The sequence below is a fragment of the Equus quagga genome, chromosome 1, assembly GCF_021613505.1.
Source record: "Equus quagga isolate Etosha38 chromosome 1, UCLA_HA_Equagga_1.0, whole genome shotgun sequence".
NCBI classification, from domain to species: domain Eukaryota; kingdom Metazoa; phylum Chordata; class Mammalia; order Perissodactyla; family Equidae; genus Equus; species Equus quagga.
The window spans coordinates 83,125,397-83,142,306 of record NC_060267.1 but is presented as its reverse complement, the minus strand read 5'-3'; the positions used below and the strand labels follow the sequence as shown (position 1 = coordinate 83,142,306).

Genomic DNA, 16,910 nt, shown 5'->3' with positions numbered 1-16,910 from the left:
GGCTCCTGACAACTGTTTCACATGTTTAAGATTGAGCAAAACACACTCCAGGCCCAGACACAGCCTTCCTGGTCTTGCAGACCTCCAGCCTGCAGGCCAACGGATCAGGGAACAACATGGGAGGGGGAAGGAGGGAAAAAAGAAGCATCCTGCAGGGGGCTGGGGGCTGGGCCAGAGATGACACAGGCCCCCCCTACCCCGCGGAAGCCCAGCGCAGCCCAGCTCAGGGTTGGGCAACGCCCCAAGCTCCTCGGCTCACAAACTTCGCAGCAGTTCCCAGCACTTCCCGGTCATCAGTGGAGCAGGCCACGGGCCGCCGGGGCTGGCTTGCAGAAAGGAGCAACTGACACCGATTTCCTCTCTCTTTAGAAAATAAAAACAGCAACAACACTTCTCTGTTTCTCCCTTTCTGGCAGGGCTATCCTAACAGCTTCCACATTCTGGGCTGGCGGTAGCCGTCCGCGGAGGAGAGACGCACCATGCCTAGGGAACTCCTGAGCCCCTCCCAAGGCTGGGCACCTGTGACAGCCCCTCTGACCAGCGCTCCCACCCATCCCATTGAGGTCTCCCTGGGCCTAGGAGGCTGGTTAGTGGCCCTGAGGCTGGCAGCCTCCCTCCTTCCCCGCCTCCCTCATTCCAACCTCCATTTGAGTCAGTCAGGCCACTCACCATCCCTCAGGGCAGCGACCAGGCTCAACAGGCTGGGAAACAGAGGGGCCAGACTGGCCCGCCCATTGCCTGCTGTTCCCACTCCACTCTGGTCCTAGACATACCACTCCAGCCCTGTTCACGGGGACTAATTATGGCTAGTTAAACAAAGGCTAAGTTCCAACTCTCTGTAATGTGCTTTTAAAGGGCCAGTGTGCCACTCGGGGCTGCCGGGGACTTAAAGGCACAGATCCCTTTTTCTGTAGAGGAAATACAACAGCAAAAAGTCAAAAAAATCCCCCCAAATCCATGATCGGATTGGAGGCTCTGGACTTCTAAGGAAGACTTCAGACAAAATGCAGATGAGTACAACTCCAAATTTCACTCGAAGGTCCCCAAAAGCTACATGTCAAGAATAAGAGGAGGAACGCAGCCGTTGCGAAGCGCTATGTGCCAGGCACCGTGCTCCCAACTTCCCAGCGCCGTCTCATTACTCCTCACAACCACTCCGCGGGACAGGCACCATTCCGACCCCGTCTTACAGGCAAGGAAGCCGCGGTGAGCAGAGGTTCTCAGTGGGCCCAGGATTTCGCAGAAACCTGCGGCAAGGCCAGGGCACACCCCCACGAGGTCAGCCAAAGCCAGGATTCTTTCTCCCACCTGCTCTCTCCTGGACGCCTCACCTGTTCCACATCCACAAGCATCTTTCCTTTGCGGGAAAATGTAGGGCGTGAGGATAAGGAACCATTTGTGGCAGATGCCCAGCAACTTGGCTTTCAGTGTGAGCCTCAAAACCCTGTGAGATAGGTTCTGTTCTTCCCCCTTCTTACAGATGAGAAGACTAGAAATGGTGACCTGACAATATGAAAGGGGACGGACTGACAGATGCTGGGTAAAGGTGAGGCATGGGAAAAGGAGGGAGAAGGAGGATGAGCAGGAAGAAAAGGTGGGTCTGCAGCCTGCAGAGGTGGGGCACTTGATACCCAGGCCCTCAATCCTTCCTGGACAGGCTGTATGGCCAGAGGAGCATGCAGGTGAGGGGAGCCATCCTTCCAAGCCCAGGGCTTAGGCAAGCTGGCCAAGGCCTTCCACTGTCCACAGGAATGGAGGAGGCAGGGCTACAGGGATGGGGGCTCTCCCGGGGCCCCAAGTCTCCAGGGGTGGGCAGGGCCTGCCTAGTTGCTAGAATAGGAGTGGGTAGGGGAGAGGAAAGGAGGAGAGACGACCACTGGGCCTCAGAACCCGGTCTAACAAGCCCTCCCAGAAAGGTGGGTCACTTCCTGGCACCTGGAGTGGCTGGGCACGAAGTAGGTGTCTTACGGCCATCCTCCATCAGAAAGGCCAAGGCCAGGCAGAGTCCTCAGGCCTAACTCCGCAGGGGCTAGGTCCTTCAAGGATTTCTACCCTCATTCTTTTCTATGGGAGCCTGGCAGTCAAATAAGCTTGAAGCTGTGTAGCCTGGTAGGTAAGAACGTGGACTCTAAAGTCAGACCGTCCAAGTTCAAATCTGGGCTGTGCCACTTGCTACCTGTGTTCTTGGACAAGTTAAGTCACCTCTCTGGGCCTCTCAGTTTCCCCCTCTGTAAAATGAGCAATAATAACAGTATTTAATTTCACAGGGTTGCTGTGAGGAGTCAAGGAGTTACAGAACAAAGCCTGGCTCAGAGAGACACTTAATTAAGACAAGCCAGATTAGCTAGAGTGCAGGAGGCTGCCCAGGATACGCTAGGAGGCACAAAGCAGAAAACCAGCATCCTGAATAGTGACCCTAGGCAAGTCACTTCTTTCCATAGGCCTCAGTTTCTTTCTGTAAAAAAGAGGGGTTCAATTGAGACCCTCAGCGACTACCAGGCAGGACCAGCCTCTAGCACCTCCCAGATGCCCGCTCTCCCCTAGAAGGTGCCAGGCCAGAGGGCCACAACGGCTGAGAAAAGCTGGGCTGTGGCCCACATCCTTAGAATCCCGAAAACAGCCTGCCTCCACTCTGCCCCCAGGCTAACTGGGGTCTGCTGGGTAGAGGAGGGAGTCGAGAGCGCAAAGCCACAAGGCCTGTTGGGAGACAGCTGAAGAGGCTGTCTCTCCAGGGGAGCCCAGCCCCACCCCGGCCTCCTCTGGGTCTCAGTCTCCCCAGTCCCCAGTGAGGGGGCGGGCCCTCTCGTCGTCAGGTGTCTCCCATGGGCTCGTGCAGCTGAGCTCGCTTTCCTGTGGGGAATTCTGCAGCAGCCGTACAAGCCACCCACACCTGCTGCACAAACAGCCTCGCAGAAGCTGGGGCCTCCCTTGGCCCCAAGAGCCCCCAAGACTTGACCAGGTTCAAGGCCTGTCTCACTCTATCTTCCTGGGGCCTACAGCACCTGGTATGTGCGGTGAGGGAGGGGCGGGGGTGTGGAGCACCAGAGCAAAGAGGTGGTTATGAGGCAGGAGGAAGGCCCTGTGGCTCTGGCAGAGCACATGGCCACTATTCCCGAGGGGCAATGAGAGAGCTGGTGCCTTACGCTCCACGATTACCTCCTCACCCACAGGGTTAACTGGTCAGTAAAGGGTGGCCTGATTTGGGGGTTTGCAGACCTGTGCTGCAATTCTGGGTTATTACTTAGCAACTGTGGAACTCTAGGCAAGTCCTTTCACTCTCCTGAGCCTCCGTTTCTTCCAGTGTAAAATGAGGAGATAATACATTATCCCCTGCAGACAACAGTTTTAAAGACACTGGCTGGCCAGCTCGGTGGCGTAGCGGTTGAGTTCGTGCACGCTGCTTCAGAGGCCTGGGGTTCACAGGTTTGGATCCCAGGCACGGACCTAGCACCACTTGTCAAGCCACGCTGTGGTGGCATACCACATAAAATAGAGGACGATTAGCACAGATGTTAGCTCAGTGACAATCTTCCTCAAGCAAAAAGAAATTGGGCAACAGATGTTAGCTCAGGGCCAATCTTCCGCACAAAAAAATAAAATAAAAAAATAAAGACATTGGCCAACCAGATGCAGAGAAAGCATTTAACAAACCACCTGGGAACCCAAAGACTCAAAACTCTGAGAGTCACTCATTCAACAGATACTGAGAACCCAACTGGGGACCAGCAGACCTTAAGTTGTCCCCGACTCTACACTGTTTCCCCAAAGCAGAACACATTCTACCCTCCCCCTCCAGTCATCCTAGCCTTGGGGCAGATCAAGGTCCCGGCCACCAAAATATCCTGAAAAAGACTTCGAACTTCTCTGTAAGCGAAACACACAAAGGAGACTTCCAGAGGAAATGCATTAGTGTAAATGAACCCAGCTCCACAAGGCTCTTCCTAAAGGCCTTGGACCCAGGGCGAGATGGGGCAGGGACAGGTGAGGACAGGGTCAGGCGACTCCACCCATGCCAGAAAAAGTGAAACACTATAGGGCAGTTAGCAAGCCCCCCCGGACAGAGGGAGGAGAAAGAAGAGCTCAGAGCCCTGTTACAGGTCAATCTGGGGAGCCCACTCCAGCCCTCCAAATCAGAATCTCCGTGGATTCCACCAGAGGATCCTGATGCAACCCTAGGTGTGGCCCAGCAGGTGAGCCGCCCGCGAGTGGAGACCGGGAGATGAGAACAACTGAGCGCCTCAACCGACCCCCCTCAGTGTCCCAGACTGGCTGGTTCTCCCTGCACTTCCCTGGCCTGCTGCCTCCTCTTCTAGTCACCTCCTTTTTCTATTCAATACGCCTGTCCTGACCCCAGTGGTTCTCCTCAAGGTCCCCAAAGGCCCCACAGAACCTCAAGCCTGACTGAAATGCCCCAGGAGAGATCCGTCTTGGTGGCTAAAGCAGATCTCAGAAGACAGGAGCCCTCCTTTCCTCCGCCTTCAGAATCCAATCCATCAGCAAACCCTCCCGCTACCTCCTCCAGAACGCTCACCCCCGTCCACTCCTCTCCACCTGCCCAGGCAGCCCGACCCGCTCCCCTACTCCCCAACCAGGGAGTCAGAGAAAGCCTTTAGAAATGCAAATAGGATTATTTAACTCCTGAGCTAGAAACCCTACAATTACTCCCTCCAGCACTCCGAACAAGTCCAAACTCCTTCCCAGGCTGAAGAAGTCTGCAGGAGTGGCCTGCTGACCCTCTGACCTCGTCCAGCAGCCCCCACCCTCCACTTGAAGCCTCGCTTTCCCGCCTTGGGGACTCCCCCGCCTTGGGGACTTTGTACCTGCCGCTCCCTTGGCAGGAGCCCTTGCTCCACCCCCATCTGTGAAAGGCCCACTTCTGGCGTCTTTTGGAACTCAGGCCTTCCCCACCCCCGCTACTCCCCACTGGAACGCTTGGCTTGTTTCCTTCATAGCATCTTGCTCATTCAGCCAGCAAATATTTATTAAGCACAAACTACGTGTCAGGCACTATTTTAGGCGCTGGGATTCCAGGTGCTGAACGAAGCAGAGGAGAAGCCCTGACTTACATTTCAGCAGGGGAACTTCACCCAACAGGGAATTGTTTCTCCACTGGTTTATGATCATCTGTCTCTCCTGCCAGAAGGTAAGCTCTTTCCGGCCAAGGGCTCTGTCTGTGTATTTCTGTGTCTTAAGGGAGGGTCTGGCATGGTGTAAGAGCTCAGTAAGTATTTAGGAAATGAAAACGCAAAACCAAAGAACAGGGCAGTGAAAGACCCAAACCCAGAACGACACAAGTCAAGAGTGGAGCCCTGGGGGCCTCTTGTGGCCAATGCCTCTCGCTGGCCCTGGGGGCTCAGGTGGGCAGGAAGGCTCCTGTGAGGCCTCAGCCCTTGGGGGGACTATATGTAGGAGTGGCAGCAGAGGGAAGGCTGTAGGCCTGTGCAGTCGGGGAAACCTTCCTAAACAGGCGCGATCTGAACAAGGGCAACCTCACACTCACTCACTCACACACACACACACACCCCCATCTAGGGAGAGAACAAATTTGTGTTTTAGGGCTCTGATGTTTTTTGCTCTAGTTGGAAAAAAGAAAAAAAACCTTGCTCCAAAAGACCCTTTACTTTTTATTAGTGTCTGGATCAATAAAAGTTTTAGGAGTAAAGCTTCTCTCCTGCAATACTAACCAACAGAGACAGGCTAGGATTATTAACACTGTCTCCAAGAGGCAGTGGCTGGGAGCCCCAGCAGTTTTGCCCTTCTCCTCACCTGCACTGGGAAGCTACGGCAACAGCAGCCCCAGGGCCCTCAGTGGCTCCACAGCTTGGGGTCACAGCCTCCTCCTTACAGCCCACCTTGCCCTCCCCCCCGCCCCCCCCCGCCCCGTGCTGGTTCCCTGGGCCTAGACCCACGGCCTTGCCTGCTTCGGCCTGTTCAGCCCTGCGTTCACGGGCTTCTCCACCACCCTCCCGTGAGTTGAAGCTCCTGGAGGACAGCGCATGATTCCCAGCAGAAGGGAGAAGCCAGTCTAGCAAGCCCAGCCACCACATTCACTCGGCCTCCTAAGCCCCTAAGGGGTCTCCCATTCCGTCCAGGGGCCAGCACTGGGGCTGAGCTGCTCAGAAGGGCCTGGGCGAGCTGTTGACTGACGCAGCAAACCAACCAGGCCTCAGGCCACGGCCCAGCTGCGCAGGCAAGCAGAGTCCCAGGCTGGGCCTCCTTGGAGAAACAGCCCCACACCCTCCAGCTCCGACCCACTCCCACGCGAGGCCTGCCCACCCACTGGGGAGGAAGTTTCCTGCCCACCTTCCCCACCGACCTTGGTGGCGGGAGCGCACGGCTCTGGACTGAGCAGGGTCTGGGTACCTGCCGCCAGGGCACCAGATCTGGCTTGCGAGGATGGCCAGGTCTCCAGAGGGCAGCTCCTCCCGCCCGGCTCAGGATCTTGCCGAGGTTGTCACCGAGGGGTCCAAAGCCACAAAGGCCCATTCCAGAGGATGGCGTCCAGCCAGGTGCCTCTCCTGGCCAGGTCAGGGGACCTCTGAGCCCAGGCCAGCATCTAAGAAGTGTGCCTGGGCAGGCTTCCCCTTCCCACAAAGCACACGGTGAATCTGTCTTCTAAGTTGAAATTTCAAAAATGACTTAAAAAAAAAACAGTGGTGACAACATCTAGAGATTTCCGGGTCCTCCAGGGAACAAGTGGAAAATTACAGTCTTCCATACAGGTAACCACATGGCACAACCTCCAGGACCAAGAAGTCTAGAAAGACGCCTGAAAACAAACACTCGCTTCCAGCCACAGGCAGGTCTCTCTCTCCCAGGGCACCTGGGCAGGAGCTCTGGGTCCGGGAAGGTGCAGGAGCCTCAGAGAGGTCCCTTCCAGGCTCCTCCCCTAAAGTGCTGACCCCGCCCAGGGTTATATCCTGCCTGGGGTCCCGCCTCCGGGCCTTTGCACTTGCCATTCCTTCTGCTGGCTGTGGCTCCAGGCAAGGCTGGTTTTTCCTCATTCTGGTCTCAGATCAAATGTCCTAGAGTCCTAGCACAGGCCATTCCTACCAGTCTAGCTAAAGGAGCAACTTCCACCCCCGAGTTATCACCCTCTTCGTTTTCTTCTTAGCACTGATCTGAAATCATCTTGTCCAGCCCCCCTCTTTCTCCCACCAGGAGAATGTCAGGTCCGAGAGAGACAGGGGCCTGGTCACCCTGGTCGGCCTAGCACACCTCGGGCCAGCACCAGTGCCTGGCACGAAGGAGGCGCTAACAGACATCTTGAATGAATAAACGTGTCTTTCCAGCTGGGCTGTGACGGGCCAGCCAAAGCCGTGTAAGAGGGAGCGGGGTGACCGAAGGTCTTGAGGGTTCGCCAAAACAAGCCCCCGCCCGCCGCGCCGCTCCAGAGCACTCCAGGCTCGCACCCGGGCGCGCCCGTCCCAAGCGCTCTGAGGCCGGAAGCGGCTGGCCCTTCCCGGCCCCGGCAAATGGGACGACTGGGACATTCCGCAGCCAGCTGCCCCCAGCTGCAATGCTTTCCGCTTGACCCGCCGCTGCGTCAGGCCGGACCCCGCCCCCACCCCCACCCCACGAGGCAAACACCCTCCCTCCCCCGCACTTCCATTTGAACATTTTTAAACAACTGACAAAAACGGAGGTGCAGACAAAGCCAGGGATTTGCCTACGCTGGTCACCTGAGCAGAAGGGAAGTCCCAACTCCCCGCCCGGGCTGGACCTAGGGACAGCGTCCCCCTAGCTGGGAAGAGCTGGCTTCCTAGGCAGGCGCAGTCCTGGGTTCAAGTTTCCTCTCCGCAGGAAAGCACCTACATCCTGGGCTGGGCCAGCAGGACAGAGGGGAGGCAGGGGACCAGCAGGGTGAGCCAGGGGAGCTGCACAGGAGTGTGACTGCAGCAGGACAACGGGGGTAGACAGACCCAGTATGACCCCCGGGCCCAAAGCGGGCCAGGAGATTCATCCTCAGGTCACACTCACACCGCCCTCACTGAAAAGCAAATCCCTCTGGGAAGGGTGTGCCCAGCCAACCTGACGTTTTGCCTGGGGTCACCCCCTCTTCCATGGCACTCCAGAAGCCACAGAAACGGTCTTTATTTACCGAGCCTCTACCACACACAGGGAATCACACCTCCCTCCCTCCCAGCCGCCACCCGCAAGGGCTAAGCAAGCTGAGGCCAGGGACCCAGAAGCCTCCATTAGTGTAGCTGCTGCACAACTTTCTGGTGCGATGGGATTATGGAATCCAGTCCCTGCAGAGAACTAAACAGGTGTCTGAGAGAACAAAGCCCCAGCCTGGGTCCCGCCTACTCCATGGCTTCCATATGCAGAGGCATCACCAGCCCCAGCTCAGTTCGCAGTGGCTTCAGCCTGCTCCAGTCCTTCAGCTAACAAGTGAACTCCTACGAAGTGCCAGACTGTCAGGCACCTACTGTGTGCAGGCAGGCAGGCAGGCCTCTGGCTGGGGCACCTGCGGGGCCAGGGAAGAGGTCTAACTGTGGCCCCACAGCAACCCCTACTCTGGGAGGTAACTCACCCCATCCCCTGCTGTGTCCTCCCTGGGGCTCAGCTCTGTCCTAGGCACAGGTGATGGTGACTCCAGGTAATCCAGCAACGCCTGCCCCCTCCATCTACATCTGTCCACACCCGCAAAGCCCAGAGGACTCCTAGCCAGAGGTGCACTCACAGTGGTTCCCTTCCTTTTGAGACGAGGTTATCTAATCAATGTCTTAATGAAATTTCAAAATGGGAGAGGTGAGGCTGTAGTAACAGAGAGAGGCCCTGGGGCAGAGGAAGCCCCTTCAGCTCCCACCACAGCAACCAAGGCCCCAAGGAAGGAGAGAGCAGAGCCCATCTCCGAGCACTCCTCCAGGTGCAGGCCCCAAGCAGGCCGCCCACTTGAGCTCAGTAATGGCAACAAACAGGTCAGGCAGATATTGTGACCACTTTACAGATGAAGAAATCAAGTCCAGACAGGCTTAGTCACTTGCACAAGTTGACCCAGCTTCACCTGAAAGTAGATGTGCCTCACCCCAGATAATCATTTGCATCTATTGCTTGTCCCCCTCCCCAATTCTAATACCCCCTCCTCCTAGAAGCCTTCCCAGATTTCCCCCAGGCAGGAAGCCATCCCCACTGGTTGATCCACACAGTTCTAATATCTTGTTACAACAAAATAGGCCCCTTTCACAGGGCCTCTCGCTCTGCAACACAGCTGCCACAGGAGGGGGTCACAGCTAAAAAGAAAGAGGATTGTTTCTGGGAGTCAGAAGATGTACATCCCAAGTCAGGCTCCTACCCTCACCAGCTGTTTGACCCTGAATAAGCTGCTTCCTCCAGACCCTTCTAGCCTCAGCCTAGAGAACTGCATAACCTCCTTCCAGAGTCATCTTGAATAATATGTAAAAGTAGGGAGTGAGTGCACAGTGACCATCCTTGGCCACATGTAGCTGGGGACTTTCAGAGGCTGCCCTGATCCAGTCACCCCTGGTTCCAGTACCTCCCATGACCCAGGCCTCGCTAATCATTAGACCCCACCTACCCACAGCACACTCCTCACCTTCACACCTGCCAGTCCAGCCACAGGGCCCTCCATTTCTACTCTTCCCCATGCACGCCCTGCCCTTTCTCACGGCCACACCCTTGCCCCCACTGATCTCCCTGCCTGCCCCTATTTCCAATTCTCATGCACCTTTCAAGGCCCAGCTCAACCGCCCCCACTTCAGGGAAGCCTTTCCCAGTGTGCACAGGCACAGGACCTGCAAGATCTCTGCCCGTCTCCCTGAATTCCCGGCCTGCCTCCCCCTCTCCGGGTCCTGCCGTCTGCCCTGTCAGGCCCTCTTTGGGGTCTATTAGTCTCTGGTTCTTCAGGTCCCGGGACTCACAGATACACCCTGCAGGTCAGTCTTCTCCCAAAAGCTCAGAGCCCAGACGTCTCATCACCTTTCAGATTTGAAGGTGTCTCACCAACTGGGGTAGGCTCTCTGGGGGACTCTGGAACTCTCCCCCCTCAAGAAGCTTCCCATTTCCTGGGGTGCGAGAGAGCCAGCCCCAAGACCGTCGAGGACTGCTGCCAGACACTGCTGGTACAGCCCCTTGGGGAGAGACCTGCTCACATCCTGGGAGGAAGGACTTTTCCTGTGACCACAGCTCTCCCCTTTCTAGAGGCTGTGAGAGGACGGAGGCCCTTTGCAGGCTGACCAGAACACCCTCAGCTGGAGGGAGGTGCTGCTGTAACCCAGGGCCTCAGGAAGAGTGCGGGACAGGGGCAGGCACAGGACCGGGCAGAGGCGGATGCCCTCCAGACAGTCAGCCCCAGGGCCTGGCTGTTCAGGGACAAGGGCTTCTGAAGACACCACTGCTGTACTTAGCTGAAGGTGAGGAACAAACCTGGGGTTACACTGAGGGCCAGATCCGGGTAGCAGTTTACATGCAACCCAGCTGTTAATTTATGTGAGCACATCTATGCTTGTGCGGTTTTATCCTCGCCAACAAACAACAAATGTGCCCTGGCACCTGCTATGTGCCAGGCCCCGTGCTAGGTATTTTACATACATTATCTCGCTTAATCCTCCAAAGAGCCATAAGCTGTAGGTTATCCACAGTGACATTTTACTAAAATGAAGCTGGAGCACAGAGAGGTTGAAAAAGCTGCTCAAGGTCACACAGCTTGTTACTGGGCCTTCAACAATCTGGCCCAGCCTGACTCTCTGGTCTCAACTGCTAGCGCTCACCATTCCAGAGCCTCTACTCTCTGTCCCCCACCCCTCAAGCTCCCCTCTCTCCCTGTTTTGTGATGTGTGGGGGGTTAATGTGTATTGTCAGCCTGCAGCCTCCCAACTCCCTCTCTCCTCTCCACCTGCCTCCTCCCATCAGGCCAGCCAGGCTCCTGGCCCTCCAGCTACCTCCTCCCCTCCCACCAGCCTGGCTGCGTCACCCCCACCTGCCAGGCCCCGACCAGTGTCTTGTACCGACTTCAGCTGGCAGAGAATCCTGGAACCTTTTCCCCCACAGCGATGTTGACACATGTTTGCTCAAAAAACGTAATGTTTCCATCAAAGCATTTAGGAGGAGTAAATTCCCACCCATGTGACACCTCCTCCGAAAAATATAGAGTACATTCACTCAAACGAGCAATGAGACACGGTCAGCGTTTCTCTTTCTCCGTTGTCACGGTGCCAAGTGCTGGGCAACAGCCGGCATGAAGCAGGGGCTGAACGCTCTCAAGGGGAAGGGAGAGGGGCTAGTTGGTTTGTGAGCCTGTGACTGCTGGCCCCTACTGAACAGGATGCTGGGTCAGCTTGTGGTCAGTGCCCCCCTGTCCCTAAGCCTGTGCCCAGAGACTCGAGCTCCACTCACTGTGCTCCACCAGAGCCGAGCTTCTGTGTCGCTGACTAGGCCACCTACTGCCCAGTCCCCAAGTACTATCCCCACCCCACCAAAGTGGAGCCCTGCCCTCAAGCTGTCACACCACATCTACACCAGGCCCAATGCCCAAGTTCACACACATGCCCCCTCATTTCACCAGGTCCTTGGAAGGTCAAGAATTCAGACTTCCCTGAACTGTCCCCTTACCTACCCCCCAACTCCTGGCACCAGGGACGGGGCTGCCATCGGGGGATCCTGCTCCACCTCCAGGTTCCAACATTGCCAAAACAGGAGGTCCAAGGCCAGGCACTGGGACCTGGGTGCCAGGAGGTCAGCAATGGCTGGCTAGGTCCTAACTCATCCCAGCCTCACCCCTGGGCAGCGGGAGATGACTGTGAGGCCCAAGCAGCCAGGCCTCAGCGAAGGCCCCCTCCCTGCAGCAGAGAAGATGGAGGAGATGAGGGGAGGCCCACAGGCCGCCACCCTGTGCTCACTGCTCCATGTAAGCAGACAGCAATCCTGCAACAAGAAGCAGCTATAGCAGCTCCCCAGAGCCCCGCCCCAGGGTACGGACGCCCTGCTCTGGGAGCGGAAAGGAAGCGTCTGACGTCGCTTCCTCCAAACGTTTTCCCAGAGTCTGTCGCAGGCACCTGGCACACTGCTGCCGCATCTGATACTGGCCTCCTCCCATGACATGTGCCAGGGAGGCCTCACTGTCCCCATTTGACAGATGGGAAGACAGGCCCACCAGGGTCACACATCCAGTCCAAGGCCACACAGCTAGAAAGGGAGTGACACCATGAGACACGAAGTGAACAAGACAGGGGGCCTCTACCTTCAGGACGCCGGCAGTCCAGGGGGAGGGACGCATGCAGACATTAGTGCTGAACGGAATATGCTTACAGGCCGTGGGCCCCGAGGAAGCTCGGAAAGTCTCCAATGTGGGGCCTGGCCCCAGGGGCCCTATCATGACTGCAGAACAGCACATGCAGTTTGGGTGCAGGGAAGTGGGAAGGGTTTCACGGAGAGGCAGGCATCCCAGCACATGCCCCTTCTGAGATTTGGGTCCCGCACCAAGCTCTGTGCCTGGCACATAGTGCAAGGGAATGAACGTGGACATGTGATCAACTCTGGGCAGGCGCCTGGCATACCGTGTCCCGTGTACATCACGACAGCCCAGCCCGGGGAAGTGTGTCAAGTTCTCATGCCTCATTTACAAAATGAGGAGACAGAAGTGCCAAGCAGGTGAGTACTCTGCTCCGAGTAACACAGCTAGTCAGGTCCCGGGCGTATCCGACTCCAAGGCCCGCCTTTCCAGCAGGCTCTTAACTTCTCTGGGCCTCAGCTGGCTCATCTGCAGAAATTCCTCCACTGCAGACTGAAGGTGGCATTAAATGCCTGCCCCTGCAGCCTCGGTCGAGGCGGTGGTGACCACATGACTCCGGACCCTGCTCCTGCAGCCTGTTAGGTGAAGGAGCAGAGGGTCTCCTCGCTTCGCAGTCAAGCTTGCCAGGGAATGGCCACCAATATGAAGTTCTAATTGGTGAGCCTGGCAGCACGGAACCCAGCAACACGCCCGGTGGGTGATGGTGTTGCAGGGGAAACAGCTGAGCACAGCAAATATAGCCATTGACCCAATTCAGTTCCGTCCTGTCTTCGAGAAAATAATTGAGTTTAAATGAATAGGTTTCCCATGTCCCCTCCGGCCTCAGGGAGGGTGGAAAGGGAGAGGGGGAGACAGGAACAGTTCCCCCGGCTTGCTGTTGGTTATTTTTGAGTCATTAGGCCTGTGAAAGGTTTCTTTCTCTCCTTGGTGGCCAGTGGGGGTCGGACATGGCTGGGAAGCAGCGAAGTGGAGTGCAAACCACACAAGGTGGACGGTGAGGATGCAGGTGTAAGGCCTGGCCTCACCAACAGCTTCGTAGAGTAGCCCAGTTGGTCCCCTCAGGCCCCAGGCTCTTCGTCTATAAAATAGGGACGCCCCCTCCCCACCACTCCCAGAGTCACTGGGCAGACTACTGCAAGCTGAGCAAACTCAAAGGTCTTCCAGGGAGCAAAGCAGTCTGGGGGAACCGCAGAGGCCAATTCTTGGCCCTGCAGGAATACAGACCCAATGTTGCCACATCCGTTTTTCAAGAAAAGCCAGAAATCCAGATTTTTCAGGTGAATGTTTTAGGGGTGTTTAAATATTGGTAACAATTTAAAAAAAAAACACCTTTCCACCCTCTCAGCCCAAATGAAACTTGCCTGTAGGCTACATATGGCCACCAGCCACCCATGTGCAACCTCCATCAGATTTAATGACAATGCAAGTAAAGCTATTTATGACCTGCTGCTGTCCTCCCACCTGTTTACCGCCTTAGAATTGTCTTTGGCAGTCCAGGCTGAGCCCAGCCCTACTTGAGCGGGAGCGGCAGGGACATCCTCTCCCCCAAGTCCAGACACCTCAAGACCTCAGGGGAGCGCAAGGAGGAGCTGCTCCCCCTCTGCTGTGGGAAGGTGGGTGGCCGGGACTGGTTTTACCCTAGAAATTAGGGCCCTGGGCTCACCTCCTGCCCTGCCCTCAACGACCTGTTAGGGTCTCGGCTTCCTCTTTGGCTAAAAGGGGATTTCTGAGAAGACCAAGTAAGAAAGAGAAAGCTTCGAGATAAAAAGTGAGCATATGTGTCAGGTCTCCCCAGAGAAGTAGTGCCAGAGAGCGGAAAGAGCACGAGAGTTAGCAAGACTTTGGATCTTTTCTGCAACATAGCTCTTGGCTGTGTGAGCCTAGGGAAGTTAGCTAACCTCTCTAGACCTCTCACTCTCCTCCTCTGCACACAGGAGATAAGAATCTTTGGGACACAGAGCTGTTGTGAAGATTAAATGAGATGATGACTGTCAAGTTCCTGGTAGGAGGCCTGACACATAGCAAGGGATCAAGAAATGATAGGCATTATTATCATTATTGTTATCTTTAGTGAAAAGCATGCCAGAGAATTCTGACTGGGCAATTACAATAATGTAGCAGAACCAGGCAAACTTGTTGTTAAGAGATGAGGCCACCTAGAATTAGCACAACCATTACGTATGCAAATGGTGCAGCTTAGATGCTGGAGAAGGGTGTTCTTTGAAGTGTATTTAAATAACCCCTCTCCCCTGGCTGCCTGCCCTCCCCAAATCTTGTTTACACTATTCATTTCATTAGCAAACGTTTTCTTCATAAAGCAAGACAGAGTTCCAAACTGGTATATATTCAAATCACAGAGGTTTTACACCATTTGAGCCCCTGCCCAGTGCACCTGGGGCTCTCTGTGGGGGCCCATCCTGGGGATCCTCGGTCAGTGGCAGGCCTGGGGCTGCCAGCTTCGGCCTCCCCAGCCTCTTTTCCCAGTGGGTCAGGCTGGAGACTTGCACTATCCGGCTCCGCTGTAATTCCTGGGGCTGGGAAGAGAGGCAGGGCTGGGGGTGTGTTCTTGGCATTGAGCAGGTGCGGTATTTGGGGAGAAGAGGGTCGAGGCAGCTTTAAAACGACCAGTGAGTTCCCTGTGAGCCAGGGCACATCATATCAGGCACATCATAATACCCATTTGCATCTGAGAAAACCCAGGCTCAAAGAGATTTAAGGAAGTAATTTGCCCAAAGTCACATAAATAGTAAGTTGCAGAACTGGATTCAAACTTGGATCAGTCTCCTCCTCTGGAGACTGCTCTTCTGGTTCTGCCCTCAAACTGCACTGAGCACGGGCCCCTCTACCTGGAGAGGGCAAAGAGAACAATCCAAAACTGATCCTGGGGCCGGCCCCGTGGCCAAGTGGTTAAGTTTGCGCGCTCCACTTCAGCAGCCCAGGGTTTTGCTGGCTCGGATCCTGGGTGCGGACATGGCACCGCTCATCAGGCCATGCTGAGGCGGCGTCCCACATAGGACAACCAGAAGGACCTACAACCAGAATATACAACTATGTACTGGGGGGCTTTGGGGAAAATAAGGAAAAAAAAAGAAATTGAAAAAACCCCAAAAAACAAAAACAAAAGAAAACTGATCCCAGAGCCTTTGAACTGGGAGGGCTCATCAGAGACTGATCTGGGTTCTGACATGAAGACACTGAGGCTCAGAGAGGTCCTGTAATTTGCCCAGGGTCCTACAGGCAGAAAGAAGAGCCTAGAACCCAGGGCTTCTCACCCTGGGATGGCTGCTTCTGCATTTAGACCTTTAAACACAAGAGAATTCAACAATCTCCCTCCCCCTTAACAGCTGGGTCAGTATCTTAACCATCCCTGCATCCCTAGGCCCAACAGACGCAAGCAGACAAAAGATGCTCAGGAAATGTTTGCTGAACTAAACTGTTTTCTTACCAAAAAGACCATGCTGAACAGCTGGAACAGTGAAGGCATGCGAAGGAAAATGGGTGGTGCTTAGGGACAAGGGGGAGAGCAGACCACGCTCTGAGGGAGGACTTGGCCATTCTCAGCTTGGGAAGGGCCCCTTCCAAAGCAATTCCCTGCTGCATGCCTGCTCTAGAGGCAGGCAGTTAGCTCATTCTCAGTATTGCAGGAAATGAAAATAGAAGTCTTAACAGATAGGTTAGCCCCCCACCCACCCCTGCCAGCTCAGACCACCACATGCCTTATCTCACTCCTTCCTTGGCCCCAGAAATTGAGGCTGGGAGAGATGAGTGACTTGCATGAGGTCAAGGAGCAGTAGAGACTAGGACCCAGACTTCTCTGCTCCTTTCCGTCACCCCTCCCCACCTCTGGCTCTTGGAAGCCTAAGGGAGCCTTGATAAGGATGGTAAAGATAATGGCCCTCACCCTTGCCCACCCCCCACAGCCACCTCTGCTAAACTAAGGCAGACTAGGCACCTCCTAAGTGTGGACACTCTGCTAAGCCCCTCCTCTGTTAAAAGCAAATAATCCTCACAAATATCCTGGGAAGTGGGTACAATTAGTGTCCACTAACAAAGATGGAAACTGAAGCTCGGACAGGTTAAGTAACCTGCTCAAGGCCACACACCTAGAAGTGGCAGGAAGTGTGACTCAGGAACTGAGCTATTAATGGCTCTGCTCTGAGATGGGGCCCAGGGAAACCCCAGATGGGGAGCCAGGGGGGTTTCCCCACCTCCCTGTCCTGGCCAAGAGTGTGACAATGTATTACCCCTCATAGCACTATATCCTGCCAGGGGTCATTCAACCCATCCCCCTGCCTCCAGGCAAGGCTGTAAATAAAGCTGGAGGGGGGATGTGCTTTCTGGGACTGAGGCTTGGGGCCTTCTAGAACTGCCCGAACCCAGCCAAAGTATTTTTCAGAAACCATCCAAAATCCCTACTCCCCACCACCTCCCATGCCTAGCCCACCAGCATTCCGGGGTGGAGACTGGAGCTTCTGGCAGGAGCCGGGTGGGCAGGGGAGGAGACCCTTCCGCTTTAGGATGAAGGGGAAACAGGGCCAGGCCCTCAACAGTCAGGCTGCTCCTCCTCCTACCAAACGCCCACCCACATCCACCCCGACACACAGCCAAGGAGCTGCTTCTAAGATTACTGATGTGATCAGGCCCCATCCCCTCTTAA

At 55.6% G+C, this 16,910-nt stretch overlaps 1 protein-coding gene and 1 long non-coding RNA gene across 8 annotated transcripts in view; one reads left to right on the top strand and one right to left on the bottom strand.

Moving 5' to 3' along the window:
- DAB2IP (DAB2 interacting protein) overlaps nucleotides 1-16,910 on the bottom strand; it is a 194,479-nt gene that overhangs the window by 40,201 nt on the left and 137,368 nt on the right. Inside the window, exon 1 of one of the 7 annotated variants that reach the window (XM_046655230.1) lies at nucleotides 6,317-6,948. The exons of 5 other annotated variants lie outside the window; for them this stretch is intronic. In XM_046655230.1, coding sequence (XP_046511186.1) covers nucleotides 6,317-6,486 — 170 coding nt within the window. In that variant the 5' untranslated portion in view covers nucleotides 6,487-6,948. Of the gene's footprint in view, nucleotides 1-669; nucleotides 789-6,316; nucleotides 6,949-16,910 lie in introns of those variants that run through there. One more of the 7 variants, XM_046655256.1, reaches the window with a different exon arrangement.
- Nucleotides 5,022-16,910, top strand: part of LOC124236346 (uncharacterized) — a 33,064-nt gene continuing 21,175 nt past the window's right edge. The window contains exon 1 of the long non-coding RNA XR_006887704.1: nucleotides 5,022-5,143. This is a non-coding gene — a long non-coding RNA (uncharacterized LOC124236346). The remainder of the gene's footprint in view (nucleotides 5,144-16,910) is intronic.